Source organism: Asparagus officinalis, chromosome 3 (genome assembly GCF_001876935.1).
Source record: "Asparagus officinalis chromosome 3, Aspof.V1, whole genome shotgun sequence".
NCBI classification, from domain to species: Eukaryota; Viridiplantae; Streptophyta; class Magnoliopsida; order Asparagales; family Asparagaceae; genus Asparagus; species Asparagus officinalis.
In genome coordinates, this window is record NC_033796.1 from 8079933 (window position 1) to 8098320 (window position 18388).

Genomic DNA, 18388 nt, shown 5'->3' on the forward strand with positions numbered 1-18388 from the left:
CCCAGGATGAGTAGAAAATAGACACACAAGCTTGATGTCACCTTCAGGAATCCAGATTTAGTGCTGTATGTACGGTGGTCGTGACTTCTTCAATATAGATATTTTATTGGTAAAGTATTTTATCAGATCAACTGCGTACTGCATGCACTTAACAAATAATAATTAATCATGAATCATATGGTCTCATGCACTTATCAATAACTATCACGACTCATGTAATTAGCATGTTCAAGACCTGCCTCCGGATGATTCATGATTTTATCATGCTTTTGAAGACTAAACGAGTCCTGTGGCACGACAAGCTACACACTTTGATAGAATCCATGGAAATGTGCCGGTTAAAATAAAAAACGGGCAGTTTAAAATCAAATGTTAGAATATTGAATTTTATCCGGTTCTAAAATCTTGAAAATCTTTGTCGCTGCTTTGGAATATTGTCATATCCTACGAATAACCTAAGTATCCTCTTTCTAGAATCGACACATGTCCCATGTTTTAGCTAATCCTTAGTTTGACTTTGGTCTAGTCATGACGACTCAAACAGCATAGGCATAACTTTTCCCAATTAGGGCCGAGTAGTTGAGAAGCATTCTCACTCACACTCGCCTTTCTTGAGCTGACCTCTTCCAAGTTCAGTCGACAACTTGGGAGGCCGACTAAAAAGACGACATTTATCGGCCCTTACCATCCAAATCAACCCCCTCATCTTCATTCCACTAGTTCGGGTTGACAACTTACGAGGTCGACTAAAAAGGCAGTACTTATCGGCCCTTACCATCCGACTCGACCATACTCCTCTTCATTCCACTAGTTTTGGTCGACAACTTGTGAGGCCGACTAAAAATGAAGTACTTATCAGCCCACTCGCAAAATCGAGACGAGAGGCGTCACTTGCTGCCTCTCTCGTAAAACCGAGTCGGGAGGGAGCGTGTCCTTGGGCCGCACACCAACAATTGATTGACATCACATTTAATAAAATAATCAGAATCAACATTTCTTCAGCCCCGAAAGTCTTTATGACTGATCATCAGACCTCGTCATCGCCACGCACGTTCTGTCACCCTCACATTAAGCGCTTGAGTGACTCATCCCCCTCTGCAGTTGATACCTATAAAGCTAGCTTGACTCAGCCGAAGTTACCTATCTATCACTCAGATCTGCTATAAAAAGAAACTGATGTCTGCTACCTATGGTAAGCAATCCTTTTGCTTAAAACTGAACACTTAATTCTCTTTCTTCTCCACTCAAGCTCTCAACTGACTTGATCGTCAGAGGAACCACCGAAGATCCCAACTTCGACTCCTTACGTATTCTTCATGTGCAGGACAGGACTCCTGGTCCAAGAACCAACCGTCTGAAAGAGACCGAGGACCCTAACACCCTTAACAATCCATACATAAACCTTTGTTAGATAACTGACATCAACAAATATTAAATTGAATTTTCTACAACAAGGAATTGAACTCGATCACCCTTATTAATCAACTCTTATGTCCACGTGTGATTTTAGCCAATTTTTGACAAGTAAATTCTAATTAGGATTCTAGTTTCCTCTCTTGTAAGATTATAATTTCTTTTTGAGACAACTAGTATAATGCACATGCTTTCCACGTGAATGTACATGTTCTAAGTTTTGAATTTTTTATTGAATAGAAAAACTATGTTTTAACAAATAACATTGTACAATAAGATTGCTTAAAAAGAAATGTATGAATTAGTTATTATTGTGTAGTTATTGTAATTGAACGTTTTTCTTATAATGACCGTCTAGTGTTAACATTTTTTTAATAATTAAGTCTCCAAATCTAAAATTGTTCTTAAATAAAACTGTCAATTCTATACGTTCTCTTAAATATGCCCCTCCAATTTAAAGTTGTTAATTTGATTCTAAATTAACTAAGCTACATTAATCTTGCTAGTTTTTTCCTGATATTTCCTAGATAGTTACACTTAATACTTGTAATATATTGCGATTGTTACGTTTCATTATAATTATTTAATAAGGTAAACTACACTAAACTCTTATGAACTTTCATCCCATATGAACTTTTAAAATTACACAAAACCTCTAATGACTTTTCTATTTCAAAAAAGATCCCCAATAACTTTCTGAGTTTTACAGACAAAACCCCTATAAATTACAACCAGAAAATGTCATAAAAAGGCATTTTAAAATTTATTAGGGTGTTTAGTGTGATTTTGAAAGTTCGTAGGATCTATTTACTACAAAATGCTGAAAGTTTATAGGGTTACTGTAATTTGCCTTATTTAATATTATAATTTTTAGTTCAAGTAATACTATTAAGATAATTATACTATCTATATAGTATAAAATATTTATCTAATTTATTTTTTTAAATTATGCTCTTAAATAATTTAGTACTATAAATTTTTATTATACTATCACTAACGATTAATAGTACTATTATTAATATTAAATAAATTTTTTTTGTAAGAAGTTTAGTTTTCAATCGTTACCAAGTATAGATTATTCAGTATCATGTAATAATCTTTGAGAAAACACTCTAAAAGTAAAACTGCGTTATTTATTTAAGTTATTTAATAATATAATACTAAAAAATAGTGTGATTCGTAATTTATGTGATATTATTAAAGTAATTATACTATTTATGTGATTCAAAATTTATTCTATTTATTTTATTGCTCATTGAATTATAGTATAATTCTTAATAGTACTTAGCAATATATTATTCTATTTGCACTATTGTTTTAATTATTTTATTATAATTCATAAATAGTTATTATAATAATTTAATTGGTTACAACTGATAATTGTGTTTACTTCTTTTATAAATTATTTTACGTTATTATTTTAGATAATTAATACCTATAATATTATTGATAAATATAATTATTTAGGAAGGTGAGGATGTGCGTAATTAATAAGAAGTTTTATTTATTTAATAAAAGATTAATTATAGATAATGACATAGTTAGAATTTATTAAAATTTGAGAGGAAAAAAAAGAAAATTAAGAATTTAACACCCCAATTCCTCTTTTTATACTAGTATATAGATATAGATAGATATAGATATACATAATTTGTAAGGGATTCTATACGTCTAGATTTGGGAATACAGCATTCGAATTTATATGGGCTTTTGGGCCTTCGGCTGCGGAGGACTGTTTCACTTCCGAGTTTCTCTACGCTCTTCTCCTCTCCCGACTAAATCGAGATCCAATCTCGTGCCCTCCAAATTAAAATTTCCTTTTAATTCATTGGATTTCTTCCATCAGTCAAAAGGATCAAACCAAGACCAAACCCTAGCTCTTTCAGCTGGATCTTCGTTTGGATGAAGATCCTGCAGTTGGGGCTGATAGTCGCTCTGACGACGGGCCTCTCAGCGCTCACCATCTACATCACCGGAGTCTCAAATTCCGGTGAGATCTCCAACAATCGAAATATTTTCGAACTTACGCTTCTGATTTTTTTTTTATAATCTACTGTGATAGTGTGGGCTCTAATTCCGCCAGTTTCTTGCTCTCTTTGCTCCCGTTTGTATTGATCAAAGCTGGCGGCTTTAGGGTTTCGAGCGATGATCTGAGCGCTTTGAGTTCGCTGCAGAGTGATTTCAAGAAGTGCGTGGTGAGTTTGTTTTCCAATTCATTAGATTTTGAATGCAAGAATTTACTTAATTTGTGGAAGTTTATGCTCTTCTATCATGAATCAAGGGTTAACTGTACGATGTAGTAATACGTTCACAATGGAGTGAAAAATAGGGGTTGCGGTGGAATGCAATGTGTTAATGAAGACTATTATGAGTTATTCTCTCTGGAATTATATTGGAATTATATCTAGCGAGAACCTTCCATCAAACAATGCTCATTATTAGGACCCTTGGAAAGCAGTTTAGTTCTCGAACCCAGGTGTCCATGTAACTCAACGGAAAAACTGATTAAATTGCAACTATGGTTTTTTTGGATGACTTCGCTCAGCCGCAGTTTGAATCCTTTTTTACCTCTTCATATTAGCAATTTGCAGAAAACCATTGTGACCAGAATAACAAGCACCATGCTGAAATTTAATTTGCAAAATAATCGGAGGACCTAGACTTTAAACATGTATGTTATCTAATGATCCTAGACTTTAAACAAAAATGATTGATAGATGCTCTAATAACATATATATTATCTACTGACCCTGCTCATATTTGAGTAAATTGGAAAGTTCTAAATCTTGTGTTTGGCTCTAGTCTAGTTCAGGACCTCATGACGACTACTTTTGTATGCGTTTTTGTGTTGATGTCTAGTTCAGATGTTGAACTTATCGTACAGAGTCCTGTTTATCCTCATTGCTGTGGCTACTTAATTTCTGTGTATGGCTGTTAAGGGCTAAAAGATAAAATATCCGTGCATAATTTTACTATCAGTACTCTAGATTATTTGTGATTTTGTTTGAGTCTAGAAAATTTATTTTCTCCGACATACTTTTGCTGTACTAATTTAAATTGTTACACTTTTCATATAAACACTTACCTTTAGATTGTTGAAGTATTCCAGATGATTTGTCACAGATGTACTTTTGTTAATTAAATGCTCTTCTATCTGGACATTGCAGAAAGCAAATGGCTTGGGTCTGCAGGCTATTAGTGGCAGGGATTATTGTCAAGTTACTATACAGTTTCCTAGTGATACGAAACCCAAGTGGGTAAGTATCCTCTGTGATTTTTGTTGATTAACTATTCTCCTTGAGGAGCTTATTTTTTAATTAATTATATATTAGAAGGTTTGATAATGATGACAAGGACACTTAAACAATAATAGAATTCAGCACAAATGTAACCTAGAAATAGATATGAAGGAAAATAATTGAGTAATAGAAAATATTTTAGAAGGTCATAGTATGTACCTACCATATAGCAAACTTCCATTTCGCTGGCCATGTGAGTTGTGTCTTACTGAAACAGTAAGTATCTACTGTCACATTGTGAACCTGTTACATAATGGGACATTCAATTGCATGGGAGCCAGCTTATAATTTTCTGCACTAATGAGGGCTTCAATTGCTAGTTTTTAGAACAAAAGCAAGCATAATTTGATTTTCCCTTTTTTTTGGTGATCCTTACATTGTCATACACACCCAATCTTTTACGAAACTAGTCCCATGCCTTCCATTGCTAAATGCATTAAATGAGTTCTTAAGCTATCTCATTTTGTGGCTTCTGTTTGCAAGAAAGTTATATTTTCAGTTTCATAGTTCTCAAGACAATCTTTTTCATCTTCTTTAATTGATATCCATGTTTTTCCTTGCATTTGTGTATCTGCCACTGTGACACCATGCTGAGTCTGAAGGTCTATAGAATATTTGCTCATCTATTTCTTACTGAAATTTTACTGCTCATCAGAGGGATCCCAAATCTGGAGAACTGGAGGGCTTATCTTTTGATTTTAATCTCTGTGAAGCAGTGGCCACATGGGGGCAGGTGAGTTTGCTAGTTTTTGTGATTCTGGGGAGGTTAATTAATGCAAGTAAATACTAACATTTGGAGGTTTATATATAGTTTTGGATAAAAAGGCAGTAGATCTCCCTGTTTTATTTTCGATACGTCAAGTTTAAAATATCAATTTCCCCCACTCCCCCCTCCCCCCACCAAAAAGAAAAAAAAAACCACCCACCCAAAAGAAAAAAAGCAGCAGGAAAAAGAAAAGAACAACATGACTACTTTTGCTATCTTAAGCCAGCTATAACCCTTGGATAAATGTTGGTTTGCCTCCATTTTTTGTGTTAGTCTAGAGACTTATCTGTAAAAATCTAATAGTACAGCCACAAGGGAGCATTGATGAGGATGCTGCAAAAGCATTATAATATAAGGGTTCTTCTATTACCTTCTATTTTTATCATGTGCATAACATACATCTCTTTGGATGATGTTCATATGATGATCCTGGTTTAGCATGCCAGCACTGTAGTTAGTACTTTGGACATCATCATTAAGTGTATCATCTTGTTTACTAATGCTTTCCTTACCGTGATTTGTTCTCATGGACCTTTTTACCACCAGTGATAGATGAATTGTGTATTAATTGTATATTTTATTGTGATTAAGCTCATCATATGAGTCCAGATACCATTGGTCCATCTGTTGTTCCTTTTTTCTGTTAGACCAACAAAACTCTCAAAAACGTATTGTTTCTAGGTTCGGAACAGTACAACTATACTCACAAAGGAGTTTATTGATGCTCTACCAAATGGGTGGGAGGACTACGCATGGCGCAGGATCAATAAAGGAGTTCAACTGTAAGTATATCTTAGCTTCGAAGTGATGGATGTATATATTCTTCCGATTGATGACGCCAAAGGGCTCTGAGACTGTATTCTTGGAGCTCACGCTTTTGCTTAAACAATTTTAGGAGAAACTATGTGTGTCGTTCTTCCAATCTACTTTGGCACAGTGTTGCTTCTTTTAATATTTCTGGACTTATAAAATATACATAAAAACATGCTAACTTTTTTCTGCTGTTATTCTTTGATGCTCTAGTAATCGATGTGAGAATAAGACACTTTGCATGGAAAAACTCTCTCTGGTACTTCCCGAGATGCCACCATTCATCCCACGGCAGTTTGGTAGGTGTGCAGTTATTGGAAATTCTGGGGATCTTCTTAAAACAAAGTTTGGAAAAGAAATAGACGGTTATGATGCTGTTGTTCGAGAAAATGGTGCTCCAATTCAGGTGCAGTAAAAGAACCTATGCCATCTGAGCTAATATCTGCTCTATTTCATGATCAACCTGTAATTGTTGTTTTCTGCTGTAGAATTACACTGAATATGTTGGAAGGAAAAGTACATTCCGTCTTCTTAATAGAGGATCTGCAAAAGCACTCGACAAAGTAGCAGAATTAGATGGTACGAGAGCTGCACAATCCATCTTTGGCCCTTTATGCTATTGGCATGCTAAATTTTTTTGATTTCGTAGAAACTGGGCAGGAGGTGCTGATTGTCAAAACCACCATCCATGACATCATGAATAAAATGATACGAGTAAGTAAGCTTATCTTTCATTAATTTGTATTCAAGTTTGATTGAGGCGTCTGCCTGCACCCCTGCAATGTAGGAGAGTTACAAATTTTAATTGCAAGTAACATGTAAATATTTTATGCTTATTTTCTATTTCCTCTCCTATCCTTGACAATATGGCAAAGAAAGATAGCTTGGAAAGAACAACTGTGATCCTGTGTCTCATACTTAGGAGTTAGGACTCAGACGTAGCTTGATGCTTAATTGTAGTGCATCACTCACCATTTTTTATTTCTGAAGGGCAAAATAACTACTTTTAGGGGCACTTCAGATTCAGCCTCTGTAATGATGCATAAAATTCATATGATACGAGTCTATAGAACTCATGCATATAAGCACTAATGAATCTTTGAAAATGATGGAACATAATATTTTTTCTTGAGGAATTCCAACTTTATCATGATAGTCAAACTGCTATGCGCTAACATTCTACTGGGCATTAATACAATTAATGATTTAATATACTTTATTTCCTGATATCCCTTGGAATGTCAATTTATGCAATGTGGATTAGGGTACTTGAAAGGCTGGTTTTGACATTTTTTATTGAATAAGAATAATGGAAGTACTTATTTGTATTCAAATCACAGCAGATAGAAGATCAGCTTGATTATCCTCTACAGAAGGTTTGTGGAGTTATATAAAAACTTGTCACGTTATATTAATTTTGAATTACAAAATTTAATGGTATTTTTTGTTGTCTCTGGTTTTCTGTTCTTGTATGTACCCATGTTAGATGTCGGGTTTGAAATTAGAAATTAGTCAAATCTTGAGTGGCTCACCTATATTTACTAGTTTGCTGCATATGAATTCTAATAACAGGCTTTGTATTTTTCATAACTAGTATGGAGCACGTGCGTTGCACGTGTATTAATTTCATGTTTAATTAACCTATCATATCTAGAGTATTTGTTATAAGATCAGATTGTATAAAGTTTGGTATTTAAATGTTCTATGTCTACGAATTGTAGTTTAGGTACAAATGTTTTTACAAATTTATATTTGGAAAATAACGAATGTGACCATTTAGAATGATAATTAAATTAGTTATTAATATTAGTCTCCATACTACAAAGTACCACCAATTACCAATATCAAAGGTTATACGTTTTCTAGTGCATATAGTTGCATTAGTAGTAAATTATAGAAAAGACAGGACATTTATATCATTGTTGTCTAAGCCCTGTTTTCATGGGAAAAAAAGTTATTTAAGAAATAATATCAACAAATGCAATAATAATCACGCCAACCCGAGTCACTGCTTCAAGCGTATTTTGGACAAACACCCTTATAGATCTCCAATGGGGCTCCACTTATTTTGGTTACTCCACAACATGAACAACTTGTTCACCATGTAGTAAGAAATAAGCATGCTATACGATCAGTAAGAATACACATGCTACATACTTGGTAAAATATCTAACAAAGTCCATTAAAAATTTAAGCATGCTATACTTGTGAAAATTTCCTAGAGTGATTGAAGAAAAGAAAAATGAAATTTAAGAGGAGATTGAAGGATGTGAACAAAGTAGGTGAAATTAAGGAAAAAGAAAAAAAACTTGATGAAATGGACCGAGATTCCTTCTAGAAGTTGAAGGGCTCAAATCGAGGATCTTCGACTTTTGAGATATCTTAAAATGCTAAAATGAGATGAAAAGAAAAAAATTTAAAAGACTAAACTTTTTTTAATCACAAGAACTAAAATAACTCCCATAATTTAAAATTTTTGAACCTTAACCAATTATTCATCAACATCTTAGAACATATATACAAAACTAACCCTTTTCTCTTGATGACTTGAGTTCATCTGCTCAATATTGCTGTAAGGAACAAAGAACAATAAATAGGGATTAGTTAGGTGGTGAATAGGATTTTAACAAATAGTGAGATTGGATATAATTAGAGATCGAGGCCCTCTTATTTCCATGTGTTTTGTAATCGACTCGATCATGTTATGTGATTATTGTTCTTAAGCAACGCTGTAACTGAAAATTTATGAATTAAGAGCCAATTCATGGTTTGGATCGATGGGTAATTAATGTTCAGTTATGGGCAAGGAGTTAGTGGGATGATGGAAACTGCATGGAAAATTCAGAATAGATAACGAAGAGTTAATGTGCATTGATTAATTAGTGAGTAACAATAGGATTAATGGATTGGACTGAATTGGAAATTCATAAGCATTTAATTGAGAGGTTATAAATACAGAGCTATAACATTCTTTCTCTTCTTCGTTTCTATTAATTTAACAGGCTAGCCAAGCTTGCATGCCTATTAACATCCTTTCCTTTTCTTAATATTATATTAAAATATTATGTTATTAATACTATAATTAATATATTATGTTATTCTAAATTTTGAAATTATATTTTGCTACTATGATATATTATAAAAAATTTAAGATAGTACAATATCACACCGTTACTAATATTATAGTAAAATGGTGATAATAATTTTTCATGTCATCATATTTGATACTATTATTTTTCTACCATAGATAAATCATAAATAATATGATTAGATTAGATTTATAGTGGTTTAGTAAGAAAATGAATGGTTGTAACGTTTTTTTAATTATGATAGTGATAATTAGTGAGAATTATAAGAGACTAATATGTTAATGGGAGGTTATAAAAATATAAACAGCTTAGTCATGGAGAAATTATTTGGGGTTATAATGAATAATAATGCATTTAATTGAGGGTTAAGTATGTATGAAATATGGTTTATGCATGGATGCATGTATTTTATGTAAGCATGTATGTGTTTTAAAGGGCATTTTTGAAAGAAATGTTTTAACATGCCAACACATTTTTATAATAGTATTAGATTTAATTATGATAGTGATAATAGTGAGAATTATAAGAGATTAATATGTTAATGGGAGGTTATAAAAATATAAACAGCTTAGTCATGGAGAAATTATTTAGGGTTATAATGAATAATAATGCATTTAATTGAGGGTTATGTATGTATGAGGTATGGTTTATGCATGGATGCATGTATTTTATGTAAGGATGTATGTGTTTTAAAGGGCATTTTTGGAAGAAATGTTTTAACATGCCAACACACTTTTATAATAGTATTAGATATTAGATTTGCATGATATAAATGGGAAATGTCCTTTATCTCATGAGAATTTTAAATGCATATGGTCTTTGGTGAATCTGATAATAGAGCTATGAGGTTCGTTAATATTTAGGTGCACCTACACTTGCCAAGCTAGCTTAACTATACTTGTTTCTTGTTTCTATAGGAAGTCCCAATTCGTAATCCCGTATATCTGATGCTGGGTGCATCTTTTGGTTCTGCTGCTAAAGGGACAGGGCTCAAGGCTCTTGAATTTGCTCTCTCTCTCTGTGATAGCGTTGATATGTATGGTTTCACGGTGGATCCAGGTTACAAGGAGTGGTAAAGTATAAGAAAGATGCATCCGTCTTTTTCTAAAGAAGCTCATGGCATTCTAGTGATTTCATTCAAGATAAGGGGTTTTCTTTTTTCTCAGGACAAGGTACTTTTCAGAATCGAGACAAGGACACACACCATTGCATGGTAGAGCATATTATCAGATGATGGAGTGTTTAGGAGTAAGTTTCTAAGCACCATTTTTTCTTCAGTCTCACCGTTGTAACGAGGATATAACATGAATGAGACTAACCTGTATATGTTTTCCCCCTCTATCAAGCTTATCAAGATCCACTCTCCAATGAGGGCAGATTTCATCCGGGTGGTAGAGTCGCTACCGAGTCAGAGTACAATTGATGCTGCACGAAGTGCATCGGAGAAACTCTTGAGGTAACAAAAGGTTAATACACTTCTGGTTAAATTACTTTTAAGGCTTGTTTGAGGTATAGGAAAACTAAAGGATGTGAATTAGCATGAAGCAAACCAGCTGATATCACATCATGTAACTATAGAACAATCATTGTCTTTCGTGATTCAATTTCGTTATTTAATTTTGAGAAACACCGAGACAACTGTTCATGGTTAACACACTCTAGCTAATCTCACGTTATGTTAATATAGGAAAGAACTCACTCTTCAAATAGTAGGTCAGAAGCTAGCTAATCTCACATCATGTAAATATATAATAAGCCTGTTCTTTCATGATTCATTTCATTAATTAATTTTGAGAAGCACTGATATAAGGACGGTTAATATACTCTAGCTTATCCCACAATAAGTGTTGTGATTTTATTGTTACCCTCCTATGCGCATTTTAGGGGAGTAGATAGCCCATGACGAAACTGAATAGAAGAGTAGAATTCATGTCACAGACTCCAAAAATTAGGTATAAAGGCTTTTGTTGTGGTTGCTCTTATGAGCATTTTAATTTATAGTTGAAACAAAATAGTATGGTAAACTTATCATAAGTTGTAATGTTGTCTCTTTTATGTAGGAGGGTTGGAGGTGGAAAGACAGACCCATGGCGTGCATGTTCTATCATCAAGAAGCGGGAGAAGGAGAAGACTTCAAATATCGCTGGTGCTAGAGATGCTGCGGTCGATCATCAAAAGTATGTTAAAGGTGCAACATTGTATCCTTTGGAGCATAGTGTCGGACATGGAATGCTCTGTATTGTTCCTAAATGAGATAGCATTTTGACAAAATGGGGATTCACAGCATTTTCACGAAGAAGTTTCTGCCGTCGAGCAGTCACCTTAGGAGCCTAAGGTGACACGGTGAGCTTCAGCTGATTTTCGTGCTCCCTGCCAGTAAGGAAGAGAAATTTTCAACTAATATTAGACAAAAATCATCAGAAGAATGAGATGCAAAGACACACGATTCCAACCTGATAGCTGAAATTCTTCAAGATTTTTTAACAGATGTGAAGGCGAGTGTAATTGTTTGCTTCTTGAGTGTGCATTGTAACTGATTCCTTAATTCATTTTGGGCAGTGTCATAATCCAGAATTTCATGTTTTTCCATCTATGTTTTCATACTTCGTCATGGGTAATAGTAAATTATTTCTAAATTGTAATTTATAGATTATTGGGTAATTATACCCGGTTCTTTCTCTGCGTGCTGCTCCTATATCTACAGCTATTGGCATTGCTTTGCAGTCTTCCTGATTTCAGTTCAGCCTGTAAGAACAAATTTATTCTGAGATTTATATTAGATAATGTATTTAAATCAGTGTTTTCTTGTTTCCATTACTTCAGAGGATAAGAGATTTATTGTTGGTGGAAAGTTGGTGGTAGCTCGCTATCAATGCTATGCCTTTTAGCTGGTATTTTACTTCCCTAAGAGATCTAAGACTATAAAATTATGTGTAGATGCAATCATACAATGTGCGTTCAGATGTGATTAAAGTTATATATCTGAAGAAGAGAAATGTAAATAATTTTTAGGATGCAGTTGCTGCCGTCTCTTGATGATGCAATAATTTACGAAGGTTTTTCATCATGGTCGAATCTGGTGGATTTGCCTCAGCAAGAATTGGAACTGGATAGAATAAATGTAAAAACTAGCATAGAAGCTAAAGACAATAATTTATTGGCATTATTGGCTGTATGATTCTCATATCCTTCATTTTTCTCCCCTGTAAATCTCCTCTTTCTCAGCTCCATACAGAATCTGTCAAAGGAGACATCCAGCGTGACCTGAAGTGAAAGTTATATATAAGCAATTATTGGTTTATGTTGATTTTGGTACCTTGGCGTTCATTATGATCCACGTGTAGGAGACAAAGTTCTGGTATGAGTTCCTTCAACGATGAATGGCCGCATGAAACCACGTGTAATCGATCAAAGCCCGACTTGGTTTTTTCTGGGGGAGGGGCTTTACTTTTTCTTTTCTTTTTTTAATTTATCGCGGACAGATTCAATGTATGTGGCCAATTGAGATGTGATTGAAGCTTCGTACGTACAAATTGTTGGTCCTACAGGAGTTTAAATGAAAAAAAAAAGAAAAAGAAATGTCGGTCCTACACCAACGAGGCGTTGGTACTTTATGTTTAACATTTAATTAACCTTTATGATTCTCACGTTCGTAGGTTTGTTACCAACTTATGGAGTTTTCCAAGCTTAAACGATGATTTTCTGTTATAGCTTTTCACTAGAAGCTTTTTTTGACCGTTTGTTTCGAGAGAAACTAAATTAGACAAAATGTTGGGGTTTGCTTTACATCTCCCTCTCTCTCTTGGTAAGGGAATATCCTCTATGATCCTTCTAGGGGCTGTTTGGTTCGTAAAAATTTTTGTCGGTTCGGATTGGATTACAAATTCTATGATCAAAAGGTAACATTTTGTTCTCTTTTTGGAAGGTAAGCTCGTGAAGATAAGCAGATTCACTTCTCATTCTTTTGTAAATTGAAATAAATAATAGATTACAAATTCTAAAAATTATTATCCTATAATTTTAGGTTTGAACCAAACAAGGGTTTACAAATTTTAGAATTTCTTATAATAATATTGAACTAAACAAAATATTAGAAATTTCAAAGCATGTATAAAAACGCTATGCAATATTTAAATTCTCATGACATTATAAATCCTAAAATTTTAGGGTTCGAACCGAGCAATCCCTTAAGCCTTCTATGTTTGGTTGGAGGGGAGAGGAGGAGAGACGAATGCTTTTGTAGTTCATTTTCTCTCTCATCTTGAATCCTCTAAATTTGGAGGGATTCTTCTCGCTCTAGCTTTTTAAATCATTTTGTGATGTCCCCTCCCCTCACTCTACCTCACCCTAAAATACTCCTACCAAAGGCAAATATAAATTTTATCCCTCTTCTTCTCTTACCTTCCCTCATCTCAAACCAAGCCTAAGGGGGTACCTCCAAGGCTCCAACGCATAGTCTCAAATATTCTAATAAACTAAACTCGTATGGGTACTTATCAGGAGAGTTAAATTTTAGACGTTGGAGTATCACTTATAGGCAGCTTGTCAACTCGGGTAGATTCTCTTAAGTATTTATTTTACATATCTACTAAAACAAATAAGAGAATAATGCTAATATTATAAGGCAATGTTCTTATCAAATTTTTTTCAAAATAAATACAAACTGATCGAAAATCAACAGTAGTAAAATCTATCATGCCATGAATTGATGCATGCATCGACTTATAGAAAATGCAAAAATATCATTAGTTTGGATCTTCCAGGCTTGATCCTGACTGCACTTTCAAAAGGACACGACTACTTGATTAATTAGATAAACGAAAGGAGAAGACGGATTAAAAAAAAAAGGTAAAGGAGAAAGACCGACCCTAAAGCCGAAGGAAGATCCAATAAATTAAGCGGGCCCTGACCGTGAGTCTTATTGGGATCGGATCCAACAGTATCCGACCCGTTTCGACCCCTAATAAGGCTTCTCGGGCTGAGCGCCCACAGTCAGTACTGCGCACAAAGAGATCTGACACGCAATTACCTCATCCCGAAAGTGTACTGACGCTAGTAAATAAAGAGACCCAAACCGTTAAATAGAAAGCACTGAAGATTTATGCATATATACATACCACATATATTGTATTTGCAAATCTACCTTCAAAATCTAAATAGACGTTAATTTACTCCCCAAATCATCCACATTGTTTCTTTTAGGATCCAAACTTCAAACGTAATTATAGAAAGCAACCAAGTTTATAAATAATTTATCAATTTAAGTTATATTTAGAGAGAAAGAGAGATGTGTTGAAAAACCAATTATATCCTCTCCTCCCTCTTTTTAACTGTACAATTTAATAAAAAAAAAATATCTAGAGGCGGAAGAAAATAACATTGAAGGTCTGTGTAGATGAACAAATATCTAGACTTCGAGAACAATCTGCAAATTCCATATATTATGCGGGCATACACGCGAAAACCCCAAACGAAAAAGAAAATTACCCATGTACCCCTCCCCTCCCATAAATCCCCCCACCCGTAACCCCCCTTCTTCTCCTTCGCTGCCATTCCCACCCCAATTTATCAAAAACACCCTCCCATCTCCTCCTCCCTCGCTCTCTCTCCCACTCGAAGTGGAGACCAATGACCTAATTTCCCCAAAACCCTAACCCTCGCTGGCATCTCCGAACCCAAAATCAATGGAGATCCACCGCTTCCGTCAGCTGCTCCTCCTCCCGCTCCGCCTCCAAACAACCCGTGTCGCCCTCGTGGGTGGAAACCACACCGCCGCCCGGTTCTGCACCCGCTAAGCTCAACTCCCCACTTATCGCTGTTAAACTCTTTTTACTCTCTCTCTCTCTCTCTCTCTACACTCTTCACAAAGCTGAGATCTTTGAAAGTTCAGTGATCGGTTCGGCCTGAAACGAGCTATGGAGCTCGTGATTCTGCTCCCCGACCCGCGGACTCTGCGGGTGATCGCCAGATCCGTGCTTCTGGCTGCTGCTTTGCTCTCCTTGCCCTGGTTCCGTGCGATGCACGTGCACTCCGGCGACGGATCCGCTCCGGCGGTGGATCCGGATGAAGCCGACCCGAAGTGGGCCGACGGTCCGTTAGCGGTCCGCATGCTCGTTGCGGATCTGAAGCGCGAGGGGCTGTTCAATCCGGGGCTCCGCAACGTGTTTATTGGGGATCCTTCGCTGCTCGTTAATGGGTTGGATCTGATGCGAGAATATAAGAAGTCGTTCGTGGGGGACAACTCCGTGGATTTTGTTCTTGCCGCTGACGGGCTCGGAGACCCGGATCTTGGGTTTGTGGATCGGGTCTTGAAAGTTGGAGGGATTGTGGTGGTTCGCTTAGCATCCGACCCGAATAGGCTGTTTCGCCTGCCATCGAATTACAGGATGCTGTATATCCGGCGGTTTGGGGCGACTTTCGTGGCCATCAAGAAGATTTCCCACGGCAATGCCGATGAATTTGGCGGCGGGTTGAGGGGCCGCAGGCTGTTGTCGGCAGCCAAATTGAAGAAGAAGCAGCGTAAGAAGGCAATGTACCTTATAAGAGTGCTAGTGACGAGCGGCTCATCGGATGAGCAATTGATCGAAATTAGTTATGGGGCTAGAGCTGGTGAGTTCGAGGTTGTGGTGGTTGCTTCGTCTGGAGGAGGATTGAAGGAAAGATTTGCGAAATGGTTGGAGATGAAGATGAAAGGGATTGTCGGTGGTTTTTGGGGTGTTTGATGCTTCTTCATATGGAAATGGTTAGAGATGGGTTTGGCAATGGGTTGAAGAAATGAAGCTTGGAGTATGTTTGCTTTGAGTTAGTTGCTTGGTTCAAGTATTTTATGCGGTGTGTGCAATAAGAGATCCTGTTGGGGGTGCTAAAACTGGTTTTTAGTGCTTTCAGCTTGGATGGTGAGAGTGTGGTTTGCTTTGGTTTCAGTTCCTTTAGTAGAGGTTGGTTTGTGTTATTGTTATTGTGTTTGTTTAGTAGATGATGATGTGCTGCTTTCCTTATATCTATGAAACAAGTGATTGTGACTTTTAAAGTATTGTTTTCTGCATGTTTAGGGGCTGTTTGGTTCGATTTCTATGAAAAAAATACCTAAAAATTGATTTCTATGTATTTCTATAATAAAAAAATACAGGAGAAGTTTATAGAAATTTAAAAATTGGTGTTTTTTATTTTTTTAATCTTTCTTTGTTTGGTTCAAAATACGAAAAAGAAGAAAAATCAACTTTATAGAAAATGAGTTGAGAAGCGGAAATTGATAAGCTCGTACAAAAACTATTATTTAAATCAATGCGTTAGATTTCTCATAAATTTCCTCTCATTCTGAGAGAAAGTTTATTTATATAAAACGTGATGTTTTGTTCTCTACTTTATAGAAAATATTTTTATAATTTTTTTTAAAGCAAACATAGTTTATAGAAAACTATAGAAAAATTTTAATTATAAAATTGTCATTGTCAGGTCTTTTCCTAAAACTTTTCTACAAAATGGGTGAACCAACCACCGCCTTACTTCCGGATGCTTCTTGTTTATATATATTTGGATGCATGCTTCATTCTAGTGTTTATTTTGTATTCTTTTAGGCGTTGTTTGGCAACTTTGAGAATAAACAAGATCAATTTTTGAACTAGCTTCGCTTGGCGTGCATCAAGCTAACCTTTATTGAACTAGTTATAGTTCAAACTCAAGCTAGCTAATTTTTAGATTAGACCCTATTTAAACTAGTTATCTGTTAAACAAAGAGCGAAATGATTTATTTCTAGTTTAGTTATTGAGCAAAAGTGAACCTTAAAAAGAACTAATTTACTCTATAATTTTTACTTGCCAAACAGACCCTTATGCTCAAGTAATAACAAAAGTTTGGGAGAATCTTCACTTTATCTCGACAATGATCATGATGTAAAGGAGCTCGTCTTGTTATCTTAATAACAATATATGAAAGTACTGCTAAAATGTAGAAGTCTTTTTCTCCAATGTGAATTGTACAAGAAAATGTTAAATTAACTAAAATTTCTTATTCTACTATACTCGTATAGGCGAGTGACAAAAATGCCAAAGCCTCGTAATTTATCTTGAAAACGGACAGTCACACAAGTATTATCTTGAAATATAGTACAATACGCTCTGTCGACCTGAAAGAAAATTTTTCGGACAAATTTTCAAAACCAACCCCTTTCACTATTTATTTTCAAAAAACAACTGCATTTGCAAAAATTTTCAAAAACCGACCTGGTTTCAGTCCTGGAACTGAAACCAAGTCGGTTTTTGAAAATTTTTATCCGAAACTTCACGGGAGTTGAACTCCCGTGAAGTTTAGTAAAACTGCTAAACTTCACGGGAGTTGAACTCCCGTGAAGTTTCGTAGTTCAATTTTTTTTTTGGAACTGCGAAACTTCACGGGAGTTCAACTCCCGTGAAGTTTAGCAGTTTTACTAAACTTCACGGGAGTTCAACTCCCATGAAGTTTAGCAGTTTAATTTACGAAGTTTCCGAAGTTTTTCACAAAAACCGACCTGGTTTCAGCGCCAAGACTGAAACCAGGTCGGTTTTTACAATTAAGTTTGAAAGAGGTTGTTTTCTGAGATTAAATTTTCAAATAGGTTGGTTTTGAAAATTTGTCCAAACTTTTTCATGTTATAATATGTTCACGGTCTTCGTATATGAAAGGTTTATGTTATCATAGGAATCTCAGGCCCACCACGAATCATGGGGTAATTCTCTAATTCTCAAATTTAGCCACCTTCTTATTATATTTGACCAAATATTATTATTTTTTCAGTGAAACTCATATTATTATTATTTTATTAATAAAATAAAAAATACTCTTGATAAATAGTAATAGATTAGACCATAGAAGAATTATGTTTACTCTTAAGTACAAGATGATTCCGCCAGAAATACTAATACTATATTTTAAAAATTTGAAGAGAAATGTTGTGGGTGAATAGAGATTTTAAATTTGTCATGAAGGAGATTACCGAACGTGTCGAGTTCAACGCTGCTATGACCTTGACCGA

The 18388-nt window shown here is 35.1% G+C and overlaps 2 protein-coding genes across 2 annotated transcripts; both read left to right on the forward strand.

Moving 5' to 3' along the window:
* LOC109832840 (sialyltransferase-like protein 2) lies at window positions 3151-12057 on the forward strand. The gene is made up of 12 exons (XM_020400283.1): window positions 3151-3403; window positions 3535-3608; window positions 4581-4670; window positions 5368-5445; window positions 6160-6260; window positions 6502-6694; window positions 6777-6867; window positions 6938-7002; window positions 10295-10449; window positions 10544-10625; window positions 10724-10833; window positions 11438-12057. The coding sequence occupies exons 1-12, from the start codon at window positions 3316-3318 to the stop codon at window positions 11628-11630; spliced, it is 1320 nt and encodes a 439-aa protein (XP_020255872.1). The 5' UTR covers window positions 3151-3315; the 3' UTR covers window positions 11631-12057.
* Window positions 15171-16407, forward strand: LOC109832841. The gene has a single exon (XM_020400284.1). The coding sequence runs from the start codon at window positions 15293-15295 to the stop codon at window positions 16097-16099; it is 807 nt and encodes a 268-aa protein (XP_020255873.1). The 5' UTR covers window positions 15171-15292; the 3' UTR covers window positions 16100-16407.

Bases quoted from the DNA above. Each gene is read 5' to 3' on its own strand.
- LOC109832840 (XM_020400283.1), top strand. From the start codon at position 3,316: ATGAAGATCCTGCAGTTGGGGCTGATAGTCGCTCTGACGACGGGCCTC. The intron at 7,003-10,294 runs GTAAGTAAGCTT...TTGTTTCTATAG, and splicing joins TCATGAATAAAATGATACGA to GAAGTCCCAATTCGTAATCC. The intron at 10,834-11,437 runs GTAACAAAAGGT...TCTTTTATGTAG, and splicing joins GCATCGGAGAAACTCTTGAG to GAGGGTTGGAGGTGGAAAGA.
- LOC109832841 (XM_020400284.1), top strand. From the start codon at position 15,293: ATGGAGCTCGTGATTCTGCTCCCCGACCCGCGGACTCTGCGGGTGATC.